The sequence below is a fragment of the Varanus komodoensis genome, unplaced genomic scaffold (genome assembly GCF_004798865.1).
Source record: "Varanus komodoensis strain SLA01 unplaced genomic scaffold, ASM479886v1 scaffold43, whole genome shotgun sequence".
NCBI classification, from domain to species: Eukaryota; Metazoa; Chordata; class Lepidosauria; order Squamata; family Varanidae; genus Varanus; species Varanus komodoensis.
In genome coordinates, this window is record NW_025335985.1 from 3,688,288 (window position 1) to 3,705,454 (window position 17,167).

General features: G+C 42.8%; 1 protein-coding gene across 6 annotated transcripts in view; it reads right to left on the reverse strand.

The window, feature by feature from the left end:
- PSD3 (pleckstrin and Sec7 domain containing 3) overlaps positions 1 to 17,167 on the reverse strand; it is a 164,451-nt gene that overhangs the window by 84,076 nt on the left and 63,208 nt on the right. For all 6 annotated transcript variants that reach the window (XM_044443896.1, XM_044443895.1, XM_044443894.1 and 3 more), the window contains 4 exons: positions 11,370 to 11,582; positions 11,166 to 11,246; positions 9,037 to 9,149; positions 3,662 to 3,720 (listed from right to left, as the gene is read on the reverse strand). In XM_044443896.1, coding sequence (XP_044299831.1) covers positions 3,662 to 3,720; positions 9,037 to 9,149; positions 11,166 to 11,246; positions 11,370 to 11,582 — 466 coding nt within the window. The remainder of the gene's footprint in view (positions 1 to 3,661; positions 3,721 to 9,036; positions 9,150 to 11,165; positions 11,247 to 11,369; positions 11,583 to 17,167) is intronic.

Sequence of the window (17,167 nt, forward strand, 5' to 3'; positions counted from 1 at the left end):
AAAATGCTTTCAGGAACTGGATGGCATTCCAAAAACTTGCTGCAAGGACTTGCTGCAAACAAAAGCTCAAATCATTTTACCCAGAGTGACTGAAATCAACAAGCTGAAAAGAAAGTTACAAACTCTCACCAAAATGCAGAACTTGTCTTTCCAAAAAAGAAAAGCACCAAAATGTGGGGGTGTGAGGAAGAAGGGGGGAAATAGAAGCTTTTTCATTTACATTTATATAAGGCTTCCTTTTCAACTACTCTTTTACAGCCAGTGAGAACTACTCTCAACTGAAGTTGAGAGACACAGTGACCCATGGAATCAGGAACTCCCTTTTTCCTCAGAGTAAATTCCCCATTCCTGCCTTAACTACAATTAAGTGTTTCATCAACAGCAAACATTTTAAAGTTAATTAAGCTTCCTCTTTAACCAAGCTGGTTCCAAAATTGAAGTGGAAATCATGAACTTTCTTCACAAATATTACCCTGTAATTCAAGCATTGATCCCATGCGATTGATGGTGCATTATAGCCTATAAAAAGCATCAATTTCTTTTTTTTAAAAGGAAAAGCTGTATACAAATGTTATAAATAAAATATATAAACATCAAAAATAAAGGTGGGGGGTTTTTAATAAAATCCTGCCACATGCTTACAGGTTGAAGCACTGTTATATAGTTAGGAAACAGATAATAATGGTTAAATGCATTCCAAGCTATGGCTACATTCCAAGCAATAAATGCTGAACTTACCACCTAGAAAAACAGTGCAATACAAAAAGAAATGATAATAATAATAAATTCATTAGAACAAGCACTCCAAAGGGAAGAAAGAGACATAAGAGATGAAAAATTTTATTTCATGACATTGCAATTGGAGCTATGCATTCTTTTCACTTAACCAAAACATGGTGGCAAGAAAATATATATAATTCATCTTCAAAGCCACCTAAAAATGTTTGCGTTCAAGTCTCCATTTATGCATCTATCAGACTTCCTCCATTACCTGAATTACGGCTGTACACATCTCAAATTTCAACAGTTTGTACCCAGTTTTATGCAAGCAAAAATCCACTCTGACAACAGGGAAAATTTTCTGCCCTCCATCTCCCCTTTGAAGTCTGCTGGGCTCCCCAGAAGGACCAGGGGACCCTCAGAAAAGGCCTAGAATTTGGCACAGAGGCTGCAGCAGGAAAGTAGAATGGCTAAAAACCAGGCAGAGGCAGTTTGCATGAGCAACTACAGGAGTAGCTCATTCACCAAAGCCAAATTAATGAAAAATTACTCACCTTCAAAAATATTTGTGATTTGATGCTCCTCTGTGCCTTTTTGTTCACCTAGCAGCAGCAGCTACTTCTCAGCACTGTTTACTCCCTTCTTCTTTGCTGCCTTCAGTCTCCTCGACCTCATTGCTCACATGGCTGTTTAACCCTATTGGCTGTGGCACCCTATGTGATCTTGGTTTATAAGCACCTGCGATACCATCACATCAGAAGTACAGCATGACATCAAAGACAAAAGTAACATGGGTTGCCGCAGCCGACAGAATTAAATGGGAGGATGGGCAAATGAGATAGAGGACAGTGAGGGAAACAGAAGATGGCGGAAAACTATACTGAGAATGACAACTTTGGAGAAATGGAAACATACTTGCAATGTTTGCAAAACCTTGCCTCAAAATCAGAAGGACCTTGCTGGTACATGTGGAAATAAACAAGAGATTAGGGAAGTAGTTGAACTTAACTACAACCTGATAAAACAACACACTGAAGATTGCAGCCTGGCCTCCTACCTCCCCTTGAGCCAATCACGCAAAGCTTAATGGGGTGCTGTGCTTTCTGATCAGTGATAACCCCCTTTAGTCACATTTGGGGTACATGCAAACACCCAGATAGCAGTTTGTACACTGATCTCATCAGTCAGGAGCACTGAAGAAAACATTGCTTATCTCTTCTCTGCCACCTAGTGCTCATACATTAGCCCACACTGCAATAAGGCAACAGGTAAAATTACTACTCTGTACTCAGACTATATGTAAACAATTTTCCCCCTAAAAGGAGGAGCATCTGGTCCCTAGCCTCTATCATGATGCCAGCACTGATCTAGGATTGAAGGAATAGTAAGTTACAGACCTAACAAAGCAGGATTTCACTCCTGTTGGAAAAGGCCACTCTCCATTTTCTTACCTGCAACCCTTTGCGTGTAAATCAGCAAGGTGAAGTGTATTAAACCAAAGAGCATGCAATTTTTGCTCTAGTTAATTTCAACTCTATCAGTGGGACACTACTCAAAGGGAAGAGATAGCCTTGGACATTTTTAATGACATATGAATATATACTTTAAAAGAAAAAAACATTATTATTTAAAGCTGATCACGACATAGGGAGGAAGTTTGCATGAGTACCCAGAGTAACTATTTGGGAGGTGCCAAACTCAGTCACAACAGAACTTCTACAATCACACTTCTGTAAATTTGTGACATCATTCCAAGAGTGCAGGCAGACCCCAACTTATGAAGGTTTGTACCTGTACAACCTGTACTTATGAATGAACTGCCATAAAGCCTGTAAATTAAAAAAAATTACTGTGGAAAATCTTCATCACCACAGAGAAAGAGGAAGTGAAAGGGAAGTGAGGGAAGGCCTCCAAAGCATCACCATAGAGAAAGAGAAAGCAAAAGGATAGAAAGGGAGCTCTCCAAAGCATACCTTTCTGCCCCATCCATCTTCTTGCAAATTGGAGGCACTGGTGACCTCCCAACCTTGGGGGATGGATAGGTAGAGATATTTCCAGTTTTTCCACTTTCAGGGGGGTCCTGTGCCCTTAACCCCCACAAATGTGGAAGACCAACTATAAGTGATCCAACTTATATACAAAATTTGACCTAAAGACAAATTTCCATTTTCTCAGGAACAGAACTCATTCATAATCCAGGGACTTCCTGTATACCGCAAAGCTCAACAAAACAGGTCTGAGTGAGAATTTGGCAGGATGGGATGCATGCCTGTGTGATTTGTAGCTTGGGCAAGAATTCAACAGCCCTGTGAAATTACTGTCTCTATATATCTTCCTTCTGTGCATGCAGTGTAACAGAGCTACCAGGCATTCAGGTTCCACTGTCTAGAAAAGGGAACTGCAGAAACTTTAGGATGTGAAACAGACCAATGTCAGCCTAAGCAAAGAAGTCATATGATCCAATTCTAATCCTCTTTTTGCCACAGATATTTTGGATTACAGCTCTCAGAATTCCTAACCACTGCCCATGATTGCTGGGATTGATGGGAGTTAAAGTTCAAAACATCTGGGCAGCACCAGGTTGAGGAAGGCTGTCACACAGCTCTTAGGGACTCCAACAATCTCTTAATCTGGGCAAACTGCTGCTGAAGTTTGATCCTATACACTTGCATGGCTGTCCAGCAACCTGTTATATGCTGTTTCCTTGCCATGCTTGCTTCCAGGGTTGCCCCTGATTTCCTGCGCACTGGGCTACAATTGTGGTGTTGAATCCATGCCTGTCCCACAAACTCTTCAACCACCCTCCCACCTCTACTTAGGTCACCTGGCCCTTTTTAGCTTCTAGAAGGCTGCAATAATGTCAGGTGGTGAGCAGCTCTGAAGAGCAACAAATGGAATTGAAAGAATCTCTATGAAAACAGCAAGTTTGCCGCATACTTACATGGCCATGGAGGTCAGTGTTAAGCAGCATTATTGCACACGTGAGGCAATGGACTCCATCTGCGGGATGAAAAACAGCTCAGGCATTCCATACAGAAAGCCACATGGTAAAGAGAAAGAAAATCACACTTCCCACTACTCACATCTGTTTGTGAAAGTATGATTCAAGTTAAGCTGGGACCCCCTGCAGTCTATTTAACACTCTCTTTTTTCTTCATTTGTTTATCAAGAAATGCATGACAGCTATTATAGTCAGTGAAGTCACTGGAGTGAGGGAGAGCTTGAAAGAAAAGCCTCATGGATGTCAACAGCTTGCATAACTTCAGCCACCGAAAACTGTTTTCCCAAAGGTTCTCATCTTAGTCTTTACAACCTGATCTGCAACCTTAAGCCAATGGATTTAACTAAGTCAAGTCTCACCAAAGTCACTGTCTACATGTCTAGACTGGCCCAGGTTTAAAAGCTTGCTCCTTCTCACAAGCTGAAGAACACTTCCATCAACATTCTTCGCTGTGAGGGCCAAGGGCCACAGGCAGCTCCAAGTCATCCAAAGTGTGGCACTCAGCACCTCTCATTCACTGACTGGGTTCACAGGACATGCTGAACTACAGTGGCAAAAATGGTTGCCACTCTGCTTTGGATGTGCATCAATGAGAGCCTCCAACGAAGTGCCCAAGTGGCACTCCAGGACAGCTGTTACAGGCTCCCCAAAAGGATGGGGTGGAGTGAGCCATAATCTGCTCAGCCTACTCTGAAGTAAGCCAAGCAGAACCAAGTTCCACTTCCCCATCTGGTGCCACCACAGCCAGCCGCTGAGAGGGCAGCCAGCCATGGCAGCATGGCGGTAACCTGCGCTCTGCTCAGCCTTCACTAGAGGTGGTCAAGTCGACACCTTGGCAACCCCGGTCACCTGATGTGGGGGCACATTCTGCTCACCCACCCCTCTGTGAGCTGTCAGCAGTGGCAGGGAACAAGGTCCTGCATCCCCCCGCCTTTCCAGCACTGCTGTGAAGTGATGGTGGCAGCAGAGGAACCTCAAGTGCTCCCGCGGTGTCTCCTGGAATACCTGTGGGATAACCAAGGTGGGAGGAGGACCCCTCAGTTGTCTGTCAGGTACATCAGGGATGGGATGGCTTATAAGCCACTGTCTAGCTTTCTACACAGTGTGGCTTACCAAGTTGTGCAAATCCTCCCACTCTCTGTCTGTCTCTGCAGAAGCTGCTCACTCACAGCAGGGTCTGTTGAGCTTTGTCTTTTTGTTTGCTTTAATGCTAAGATTGTTGCCATGTCATGGGCTACCAGAGGAAGCTTTGGCATCCTTAGGTGTAAAATGCAGGGATGGGAGGAAGGAAGAGAATGAGGACGGATCAACCATGGTGAAGGATAGAGGAAGACTCAGAGAGCTCCATGATTCATGAGCTGCAGTGACTCACAATGCAGGTGCTAGAGGGGGAACTGAAAATACAAAAGGGAGGGGGAGGAAGGGAGAGCAAATATACCATGGATCCATGCTAGGAGATGTGGCAGCACTGAACAATGAGAAAAAGAACCACTCCAGTCCAAGGACTAAGAATGCAGCCTCTGCTTGGATAATGCAGAGGGGGTGGAGAGATGAGAATGTTTGTAAGCCTGCAGCCAGGTCAACAGCACAGTGTTAAACACCTGAATGGGAGGCAGGGAGAGGAGAACCTTCCCTCTACAGCCCAGGAAAGGTACCCAAAGGGCCTCAGCGGCAGGACCCTGAGCCAAAGTAGCTCCTACTTGCAGAAATGCTGGCACCTCACCTGACCCCTATCCCTTGCCTTCAACTCCCTCCTCAAAGCTGACCTTGTCCATTAAGCCTTCGGTTTAACCCCTTAATCCTTATTCCTCCAACAGAAACTAAGTTCAAGTAGATAACCGCTGCACTTGTTCATCCTGTTATTGCTGCCTCTACTTTTTCTGCTCCTGTCTTATTTCCCCATAATCAACGTTCACACTGGATGATGCTCAAGGCCGGGACTGGTCCTTTTCGCTTATGAAACTCTGTAACCACGCATGGATGAAACATGATGAAGACAACTGTGATGATGGAACCTGCTTTGCTTAGGCAGCTCGGCTGTTTCAGGAGGCTCACAGGCAGGTCATCATACTGACAGACATCCCATGGAGTTCACTCCCAACAAGCACTAGTCCAGGCCAGACTGCCTCTGGACATCCACTGCCAAGATGTGTTATTAAGCTTGTAAATATTATCTTCAGGAATGAATTCAACTACTGGCCAGGAAAAAGTCTAAGAGCACCTAATACTGTAGCACATGTGATACTAAGGAAGTCTGGATGTCATCAGTCCCTGGATGAAAATCCAGGGAAAACCCCATGGCAGCTCTTCTGGGCTCACTAAAGGAAAAGCAGCATGTGATGGTAATGCTAATGCAAGCCAGGCTTCCACGTCGCAGTGGCCACAGAGACTGGCAGCCTCTCTGCAAATTGTTGCCATCACCGCATTGTTCTGCAGCATGTCACTGCCAGCTACACCACCAGGTGGAGACTGTAACATATACAGACTGGCTACGAGTGCCACAAACACAACAAAGAATGGAATGGAGGGGTCAGGAATCAGCACAGAAAGCTGGAATGGGTAGAAAGCTGATCTCCAGAAGCTTTGGACTTCAACTCCCAACATTCTTAACCATTAGCCTTACTGGCAGGGGTTTCTGGGAGTTGAAGTGCTAAACATCTGGCAATCTACTTTCCTGCCCAGTCCTGCAAGAAATGAGGATGTAGAAGACAGTCAGGGTGGAAGCAGGAGATCAGAATGGCTCAGAAAAGGCTTAGATGACACAGTGGGCTGCTTTCCATGACATGAGGGTGGCTAATAAATAATAACCCTTGCCGTGAGTGGCATGTCATGATGTCTAAACTCAATGAGGGTGAGAGATTGCAGTGTACCTTTTGCACTGTACCATTTTTTTCTCCCAGAGCATGAATGGCTGACATTTGCAATCTCCATTCTGACAGCTACTGAAAGGCTCTTCAGAGTGCTCAACTATCACCATGAAGAGGTTGTTAAAAAAAAAAACTTGTATGCAAAATGTGTGCACATAGGTTTGTTCTTCGGGGGGGGGGGGGTTACTCATCTGGGAATTTGTACACTCTGCTGGGGCAATGTCTTGAGACACACCTGCTGCCCAAGCACAGCAGGTACCAACCTGAGATACTGCCCCAAAGTGGATGCAAACAGGTTTTTTATCCTTTGTTTTCTCTTGACAATTTGTGAAAAGGCAAGCTGCCAAGAGAAAGCAAAGGCACAAGCATCTTTGTTCACAAAAAAGGGCTGCTGTGGCTGCACCCCTTCACAGCAAGATCCTTAGCCCTTTTTCCGACTGTCCACAGATTGGTGCACATTTTAGACCTTTGCCCAAGATACTAGGAGTTCAAGAAAGTTCAAAAGTGCTTAACTCCCTTTTCTTTACAAAAGGAATTTTGACAGCTTTGAGGATTCCCTTTAAAAGAAGTTTTAACAGGGACATATGGCTGTGTGTGCCTGGTCAACAACCAACCTGCTGTGGCTTATTGCTGGGATTGGTTGGCATGATGTGCAAACATGCCCAGTGGGTTATATTCTTGTTCATAGCAGGCTGACTTTTCTTAAGATCACAACCTGATGCAATTTCCTCAGTGTGGTTTGTTAACCATGCACAAGCCACTGTGAGAATCCATGGCCTGTAACGGGATTCTTCAAAGTGGATTGTTTTCAGAGTTGTTCTTTATGAAGTAAGAATCCAACATGATGGTTTGTTCATGGCTTGCTGGAAAGCGCTACAGAACGGCCTGGTAAGAGCAGTGAAAACCTGGTCACTCCTCACAATCTTGTTAATGGGATCTCTTTTCTATTATCACAGAATAATCCAGCAATTAGCTCTTTCTGCAAGCAAGGATTACTTGTGGCTTTGATTTCTCCTGACAGTTTGCTTTCTGTCAAGACAAACCCAAGTCTTGTCAGTCATTCCCAGACAATGTCCACGAGAGTTTTCTGCTGTATTCCGACAACAGACACACCCTTGGCCTTTGCCCAGGTGAAGCAGACAATTTCAGATCTCTGAGAGTGTGCAAACCCAACCAGAAATATCTTTTAAAAAACCAAATATATTGTGCATGCATGTCTTCTTTAAAGTGAATGACAAACCAGTGACAGCCTCTCCAATATGTCACCTAGCCATTCTGGAGAGATTGCCACTAGGTGTTAAACTGAAGATCACTTTTTGTAATCTCCAAAATGGGGCCGAAGGGGGGATTAAAAGGAACAAAATGATATCACAGTAAGTCCAAAAAGATTCATGATCACAGTGAGGGGAAGGCAGATGAGTTCACCCTGATGTGGGTTATCTTGCGTACTCACAGGAGACTGAGGGGGAGCACTGTGGGCTGCTTGCACAACCACCAGTTCAAGGTGGCTTATTGCTGGGGGCGGGGGCTTGGCATGGCACACACATGCACCTAGAACATTTAGTATTTCTATAGTGCTCTGGAGTGCTCATTTTTATCTCGGCGGATCTTGTGAACCAGGCCAGTGTTATTATCCAGACATCAGAGAGACAGTGGCTACCTATCTCTTTAAAAAGAGGCAAAATTTTAATGTGGTTCTGAGCTCATTCTCAGGACAATATCAAAGACCTACTTGTAAGCATGGGTTTGTGCCATTAATCTCCTAGAAAACAAAGGAAACTGAAAAAGCTGCAGCTGAAAAAGCTAGAAAACCTGATGCTCTTTTCCCTATAGTCCTGTCCTCCAGCAGCATTTTGCTGTTCTCTAAACAGATCTTGCTGGGAATGCTACTCTCAGGAGAGGAGCCCTGGGAAAAATGCCACTGGCAACAGGAGCATTCTCACCTGGCCTCTGCTTCAGCCCTTTAAATGGCCTTGTCCACCAAGAGAGGGACGTACTCTTCCAGTCATGTGTAACAACATGGCCAAGAATATGGAGAACATCCTTCTTCTCCAACACAGCATTTAACATCACTCCTAACACATTCCTGAGCAAGAAAACGAATTGTATTTTCTACCTTGGCTGTTCTTTACAAGCGAAGTTTCCCTGATTACACTTCCAGTCTTAACTGATTGGACCACAAAGAACTAGAATGCTTCTTTAAAAATCATAAGAGTGCATCTGGACCAATTAATTCCTGTGTAAGATCATGGCCTCAAACTCAGCACAAAAACTGCTCTATGCTTTTGGTACACACTTTAGATTTATTCATCTCTTCTTGGATCTGCCAACTTTTTATGTTTATGTTTCTATTACGATGTAGCTCTATTTTTCTACTGTTGTTAGCAGCCTCAGAAGCTGAATAAAGGTGGGATAGATTTTTTTTACCAATAATAAAAGTAAAATTACCTTGCGTGGAAATGGCATTTGGATTGCACTGGTAGTATCTGTTGGAAAAATGAACTAAAACTCTCTCTCTTTCCTGAGTTTCACCAATGAGGGAAAAGGCTTTAAAGAATGTCCTAAAAACAAATGGAAAGAGGGAAAACACACAGTTAAGCTTTACCTTTGAAGATGTGTCTGCTAAGGCTCAAAATGACGGACAGCTTTTTCAGAGAGTTGATGACAGCTTGAAAGATCAGCCACTGATAATTGGCATATACTCAACCCACTTTTATCCCTGGTCTAACAGGTATCTGCAGGTTTTGGAAATGCTTCAAAACCCACAAAAGCTGTTTGGCCAGAAGCAACCGTGAAATAAAAAGTATTGTATGTACCAGAAATGCTGTATCTCTTTTTTCAGATTGTGCTGCTAATCTATAAACAAGTTTCAATTCTCAATGTATTAAAAAACAACAAAAAGAAATGGGGAAAGTACAAGCCTTTAGCAAGGTGAGAAAAAAAGAAACTTATGCTATAATTTTTGAGGAGAAGAAATCTGGGGAAAAGGGGAAATTTGGGAGACTTGCTGTGATTGCTCTTCTTCGGAATGTGGTGACATCCTGAACTTGTGCACGACAAGCTAGCCACTGAACTTCTTTAAGTCAGTCTTCTAAGAGAGAGAACACATCCCAAAAATACACATGGCTAAAGCTAGCAGCTGTGTAGTGGGGTTTTTTAAATGATGCAGCTGTCAGGTTCTTTCATTTTTTCAGTCCTCCCTTCTAACTTGCCCTATATATCTTTCATAGCATTGTTATTTGTTCTCCCTCTCAGTCTCTAGATCAGATAACTGCATGACCAGCATTTTACAAATTCTTTAAAAACATACACCAACACACGCCACCTCTAGCGGGATTGATGAAGGAGTTTCAAATGTTTCTAGTCTCATAAGAAAAATACAAAATCAAAAATGTGGAAATTGTAGGCCTGTCCATGCCTATTTTGAAGGACACATGTTTAATACAAATGGAACAACAGGATCATACCTTTCCTGTTCCAAATCTAGGTCATATCTGATCATATCTCCAACACCCAGCTCATTTAAGTAGTTAATAAGCAGGGAAGAACTGTACCTTGGTGGTACAAGCTACAGGGTGAATCTCTGACACCTCCAAATAGCAGGATCTAGCTGTAGGGGATGGAAAAGCCCTTTGCCTCAGACCCTGGGGAACCACTGCTTCCAGACAGAGTGGACAAAACTAGGCTTGATGGAAAAATCCCTCCTGACCTCATACAGTGGTACCTTGGCTCACAAACTTAATCCGTTCCACGACTCTGGTCATGACCCAAGTCAAATTTCCCCATAAGTTTCAATGTAAATAAGGTTAATCCATTCTGTAACAATTTTTTTTATCACAAAAATTTGAAACGAAGTGACAAAGAAAAACAAAGTTCACGGCCATCTCCCCCCACCTGAGCACGACCACAATCGCGGCCATCTCCCTCCTCCCCTGAGCACGACTGTGATCATGCCCATCTTCCCTGCACGAGCATGACCGCAATCGTGCCCATACACGGGCGCAATCACGGTCGTGTTTGTGCAGGGAAGATGGGCGTGCTTGCAGCCATCTCCCCACCCCCAAGCGCAATCATGGCCATCTCCCCCCACCGAGCATGAACACGCCCGTCTTCCCCTTCCCTGAATGAGCATGACCGCGATCGTGGCCATCTCCCCACCCTAATCCAAGCATGATCTCAGCCATCTCCCCTCTTCACCCAATGCGAAGTTTGCGACCTGAGGCAAATTTTTTCAGAAATTTCTGTTCGCAGCCCGATTTGGTCGTGAACTGAGGTGTTCGTGAGCCGAGGTATGACTGTATATGGCAACCACCTATGGCCCAGAGTTCACAACATATTGACTAACAGCATGAAATCTTTGTTCACCTCATCCCTGGCTTAGATCAAACGCTAGTATACATCCTATTCCATGTATGTAGCAGAAACAGGCTTAGGGCAGAGTGGGAAACTGTAAACCAGGTTTAGTGCTCGGAAGGGACAGTCTTACTGCCCTACCACTGGTGCATCTTATGATATGCACATATAGATAAGACACAAGACCAAAAATAAAAAAAGACATTTAGGAAATGACTTCATACCTGAGAGAGTGATCCAAAGACATGCCGGTGAAGTCAAAGAACTTGAGGTATTCCTCAGCTACAAGTTTGCTGAACTCATTGCTTAAAAGGCAAGACAGAAAGAAAAGGCAACAAGTCATGTTATTAGAAAGTGAGCTTGTACAGGTTCTTATGATTATGCAGATGCAGTATGAATGCCCTTTTAGATAGAGAGCCAGAACATACTTTTTCCCCAAGTGCTTTGCTACATCGGAACGCTTGAATCTGTCCAGATGATAAAGACGTTTTGCCAGCCTGCAGGCCGCTTCCACATTGCCACTGGTGGTTCCATTGATAAAATCATGGTTCAAGTTTTCATGCCCCTCCTTTTCCAGAAAATCGCTGGTTCCCATGTCCCCTGTGGCATCTAGTGGTGCTGTGCATTCCAGTCTTGCATTGCTATGAAACAAACACAAATAACATGGAAATGGGGTGGGAGAAGAAAGGCAGGGGAAAATATTAATGTTTTTCAAGGAAGAATCCTTTTTGATACCAAAGGAAAGAAATGATACAATAAACACAATCATACAATCTTGTTTATCATTTCTTCATTGAAATCATATAATAAATAAAGAAATCCACCAGAAGTTTCTCTAGAAATTCCTCTAAGTCAGTGAGACACAAATCCCATTCTGCTTCAATGAGGTTTGCTTAGGAGAGCTTCCTGATAGCTTCAAACAAACTGCTTTACCACTCTTGGGGCACATACTAAGAAGCACAACAGCTCTGCTATCTTGTATCACACACAAATGCAATGGGAGGAGGAGGAATTGGAAAGGGGATCTATGAAGGGAAATGGCCCTTTAATGTTTTGTTTGCTCGTTTGTTTCTGTCCAATAGCTGGTGCAATGGAGTGGAGATTTCAAAAGTAATTTGCAGCTCCTTCTTGAAAGAGAAAGCAAACCTCCTTTCCCATGCTGACCTTTGCAGGCATAAACACCATTGAAGGCAATGTGCTTTACTTCTGAGTAGATATGTTCATTGGGCAATTTTCAAATTAATTGTTCCTCCCTAACCCAAACTCTAATCCCTGAAGCGATGTGAAAGGTTAGTGCTGGTCACAGATTCACAGTTCTGTGCCTGCACACTAGTAAACACTGTTTTTAAAAAAGCCTGAAAGGACAGTTCTTCATTGTCGTGCCACTTTCGCTAGAACACCAGCCTGCTGAAGGCATTATACCTGTTCATCACAAGTTTAGCACACAATAAAATATATACACTTCAGAAAAAAACAAGCCTAGAAAAAATAATGATACAACTCACCTGAAGAAATACAGAATATAATGGCAGAAACCGTGCGAAGAGATCAGTTTGGGGTGTGCATCAGGTGAAAAGTTAGTGAGTCAGGCATTGCAATGCCAATAAAAATGCCTAGTAGTGTGCAGTTTTACACCTTTGTCTCAGTTTATTATATTATCATTTAAATACCAATATAATTTTATCATGCAACTCACTCTGCTTTTTAAGGGGGAAGGGTGGGGAAATGACTAAATAAAACTATATTCTCCTTCAATTTGCAGAACGGTGTGATAAAATTCATCTACTTCCCTTTCCAGTCTTAGCTCCAAGAGATAAAGACCTTAATGCCCTGAGTTAGAATGGTAACATCATAAAATCTGCCAACGGACCAACAGAAGAGAGAAGGCCTTGAGCGGAGGAGGAGGAATTGCTGGGCAATTTTAAAGAGAAGGTTAGCTGAGCAACTGCAACAAAAGAAATGCTGGAGTGAAAGAGAGCTGAGAAAACAAGAGGAAAGAGAACAAACATAGCAGAGAACCAGCAGCAAAGGCAGCTTCAAAGAGCACCTCTGATACCATTCGCCTGCAACCAGGATGGCAGAGGCAAAGCTCAGTGGATGTCAACCATGCTGGTTTCAATCTGAGGTTTCAGCATGTAAGAACACCTCTTCACCCCAGAAGTGGCTCTAACAAATCCATAGGAGATGAATGGAAAAGATCGCGTGCTTTAACTGAAATCTAAACTAAGGTTTAGAATTCTTAATTCAATTTCAAAACAATACAGATGATATTACTACTAACCTGCACTAAAATGTAGTGCCTATAGTGTAGTGTTACAAAATAATTTTAAAATCCTTGGTAGTTGATTATTTGTATGTATTGACCTGATCAAAGTCAACCATGGAAGCCACCAAAAAGGCCCAAATAAACTGCACTGAGCATTCTAAAGGAATAACGAGATAGAAATACACAAGCAGACACTCCAAGACCAAATTTAGAAAAGGGAGCTTAACTCAGTAATAGAGCCCAAGCTTTGCATGCCTACAGTTTCAAATTTACTCCCTCATATTTCCAGTTAAAATTGCTCTCAAGAGCCTGGAAGAAGGCCACTGCTAGTCATGTGATGGGCTGGATAAACCAAGCTCCAAATAAGGGAAGTTCATACAAGTCAATAGTCAGTCGGGTTCTGTTGTTAATAATATTGTTAGGTTTTAGGGCATTTCAATGTTGTACTTTGTATTGTATTATCAATTTATCTGTAAGACACCTTGAGTGCCATTTTTCAGTAGAAAGGCAGGGTATAAAACAAATATAGTCCTAGCCACTTTGGGTTCCTCTCAGGAGGAAAACAGGTGGGATATAAATGTAATGTTAGTAATAGAATAGCCTTACCAACAGGTTGTCCAGCAGATGTTTGGGACTTCATCTCCCATCAGGCCCCACCATGCATGGTGTTATGGTCAAAAACATCTGGAGAACACCAAGTTCCAGAAGGCTAACAACAGACCATCACCACTGTAAGAAAGGTTGCTATTTCTTTACCCTGACCCAAGGTCAGGTATTTTCACCACTTGGCTAACCAAGAGACTCAAGAGGTCATTTTACAGTGTCTGGTATGGGCAGCCAAGTTACAGGAGCAGCAGCCCCTATTCAACATCAGCACTGATCTTACACTACCTGTGAAATCTCCCACTGTAGTCATCCAGGTCTCCAACTTCCCCATGTTTTCTCATTCCCCTAAAACAAAGGGTAATTGCAGGGCACACTGGGCAACAGACACTGCAGGCAGGAGGTGGCACTCTCTCCTTGGATGGTCGTCGCAGGGTGGCTAGCTGGCAAAACCCCCTGGATTGTGTTTACAGGAAGCCCAAACTGGTGCTTCCTGTCTTTGTGTTACATTAGTGGTTTGAAGGTGTGAGGAAATGCCTCCCTCGTCATTGCAAGAAGATATCTGCCATTCTGTATGATTTGAGGAAATTCTGTTACACATTCCAGATCCTTGATATGATGCAGTAGTTACATCACAAGGAAACCTGGTTCCACAGAGAAAATGGTATTGTTGGTCCCAGCTCTATAAATGCGGCCTAAAGCCCAGTGCAAAACTTGTTCATTATGTTGTGCTTTGGATTTGGCCTACCAACAAACAAAGATGAAGCATCCTGTCAAAACTGCTCTTTACTTGATATTGGGAGAGAAGCAATTGTGGAGCCAGAAGCTGGCTATTTGTCCCAAATCTCCCTTAATGTTTGTCTTTGGGATATATATAGCCAGAAGGTTAATGGAAAAGAGAAACAGCAGTGAAAAAGATGGGACACAAATCCGAAAGTACTGCATTATTACTTGTTTTATTGATGTATTGATGATTTTAGCACCGTCATTATTTGTTTTTCGGCGCCAGGCCAAGACCTTTTTATTTAAACAATATTTTAACAACTTTTAATATTATTTATTGGTTTTAATTCTACAGCCAGGGTGAATCTAGATTTTATATATACTATTTATATGCTTTGTTTATTTATTGTATGGAAGCCGTCCTGAGGCTTATGCGAATGGGACGGCATACAAAAACTCCAAATAAATAAATAAAATTCATTGCATTTTTTTGTAAATGACCCAGACAGCCCTACAGGATATATGGCAGAATATAAATGTAAGGAATACATAATTAAATAAATAAGTAAAAAGTAGATGAAGCTTGGCTGGGGTAGAAAAAGAATGCTTCTTATTACTTTGTTCAATCTCATGAGTCTTTTCACTGTGATCACCACTATTCAGCTCTCATCAGCACAGCTCCTCTGCACCACCGAAATCACATCTATACGTACCAGGAAGAAAAATCACGAACACAGAAGGTAACCACTTGGCATGGTGACACAAGATTGAGAAGAGACCCATAGCTTGGGCACTGAGGCTACAAGACATCACCAGATCTCTTTGTATAAGGAAAAATGATAGAAAAAATCAACTGAAAGCCAAATTATTGGATGCAGGTGGCTAGGAACCTTAAGAGTGATATGTGTTCAAGAAATGTGATGCTGCCTCCTACAACTTAGATGCATTTTCTACTGCCCATTTCATGATTTGACTATGCTTTTGTGATTGTGGCTCCCAATTTAGTTCCAGTTACAAAAGCCAACCATCTGGAATTTCTAGATGGAAAGTACACCTTCTCAGGCATACGTGTCATCTGTATATGAAGCATATAACCCGCCACTTGAGGCTTTTGCTTCTGGCTTCTTTGCAGGATTAAGATGTGAGTCCTTTACATATGTTTACTCCACTCTCCAATCCCAAGGATTTTCTTTCTCTACCTTTCTGTATGTTCCATTACACAATCACGAGCAGCATAGCAGAAGTACAAAAACATACATTTCATTCTCATTCATTACTGCATTTTAAGATTATAATGCTCTATCCTTGTTCTAAAAAAAAAAGGTGACAGAAATGCTTGGAAAACAAAAAGAAAGACTCTAGACATCATGTAAAGCACCCACAAATCATTGTTAGTGAGAAATCATGAGTGCACAACAATGAGAAGCCCACGACAAACGTCAGATGTACATTCTGATGCTCCTTTGTTCTTGCACGTATGGGAAAATGCTTCTGTGGACTGATCTCCTTTGATGAGCTGTGACATATTTTTATTTTCTCATTTGTTTTTTACAATTTTATTCTGAGGGCCACCTTGACAGGCAATGGTAAGATGTAACTGGTATTTCCAACCAGCTGTTTACAAAAGTTGAACAGGGCTGTCAAAGATAGTCACTTTGAAGGGCATTCATTCAAAGGGTTGTCAGAGAGCCAGTGCGGTGTAGTGGTTAAGAATGCAGGACTGGGACTCAGAAGACCTGGGTTCTAGTCCCCACTCAGTCATGGGTCAGCCAGTCACAAACTGTTAGAACAACCTACTTCACAGGGTTGTTGCTGTGGGGATAAGACCGAGAGCAGGAGGAGGAGAATGATGTAAGCTGCTTTGAGGTCTTTGGAAGAAAGGGCTAGGGAATGAATGAATGCATGCATGCATGCATGCATGCATCGGGAATGGCACATAACAGTAAGAACCAACCAGCCAATTAGCAACTTGCAACTAGCCCAGTGATTTTTTTTTAGTTCTCTCCAAGCAAACAACCATACATGTTGGCTTCCAGGCTATTACCACAAAACAGTTTTGAAACTCTCCAATCAAGCAAGCAAGCAAGCAAGCAAGCCATGAAGCAGAAAGATTTGCTGTGTGAAAACCACTAATTCCAAAGATTTGTTAGACACATGGAGGTAGTTGTACTGTTCTTAGGAAACTGACAAGAAATCCCTGTATCTGTGTCATAATGTGCCATAATATGATGCATGTCTCCAAAATTACATTCAGAAGCAAGTTTCATGGGAGATTAAAAGTGATGATATTTAATTTTAAGACCCTAGATCAACCTGAAGCCCTCCATCTGTTCACCCTCCACTCCCACCATTCCTAGTCAGCATGGTGGGAGCTGCAGACCAGCATGTATGGAGGGCACTAGGTTGCAGAAGGCTGCTCCAGATGTCTTGTGTTCAGCAGACCATGTAGAATGCCTCATCCTGTATAAGCCTGCCCACTGCCTAAGATTTGGTACAGAGACCCATATCTGTGTCCTGATTATAACGGAACCTTGACTTTTTGTTCTTCCCAGTGGTCACACCGAGGCTGCGGAATATATAGTTCCGTGCAATTTGTTTGGCCCTTCTTTGGTCATTTCCCACCACTTGGGGAAG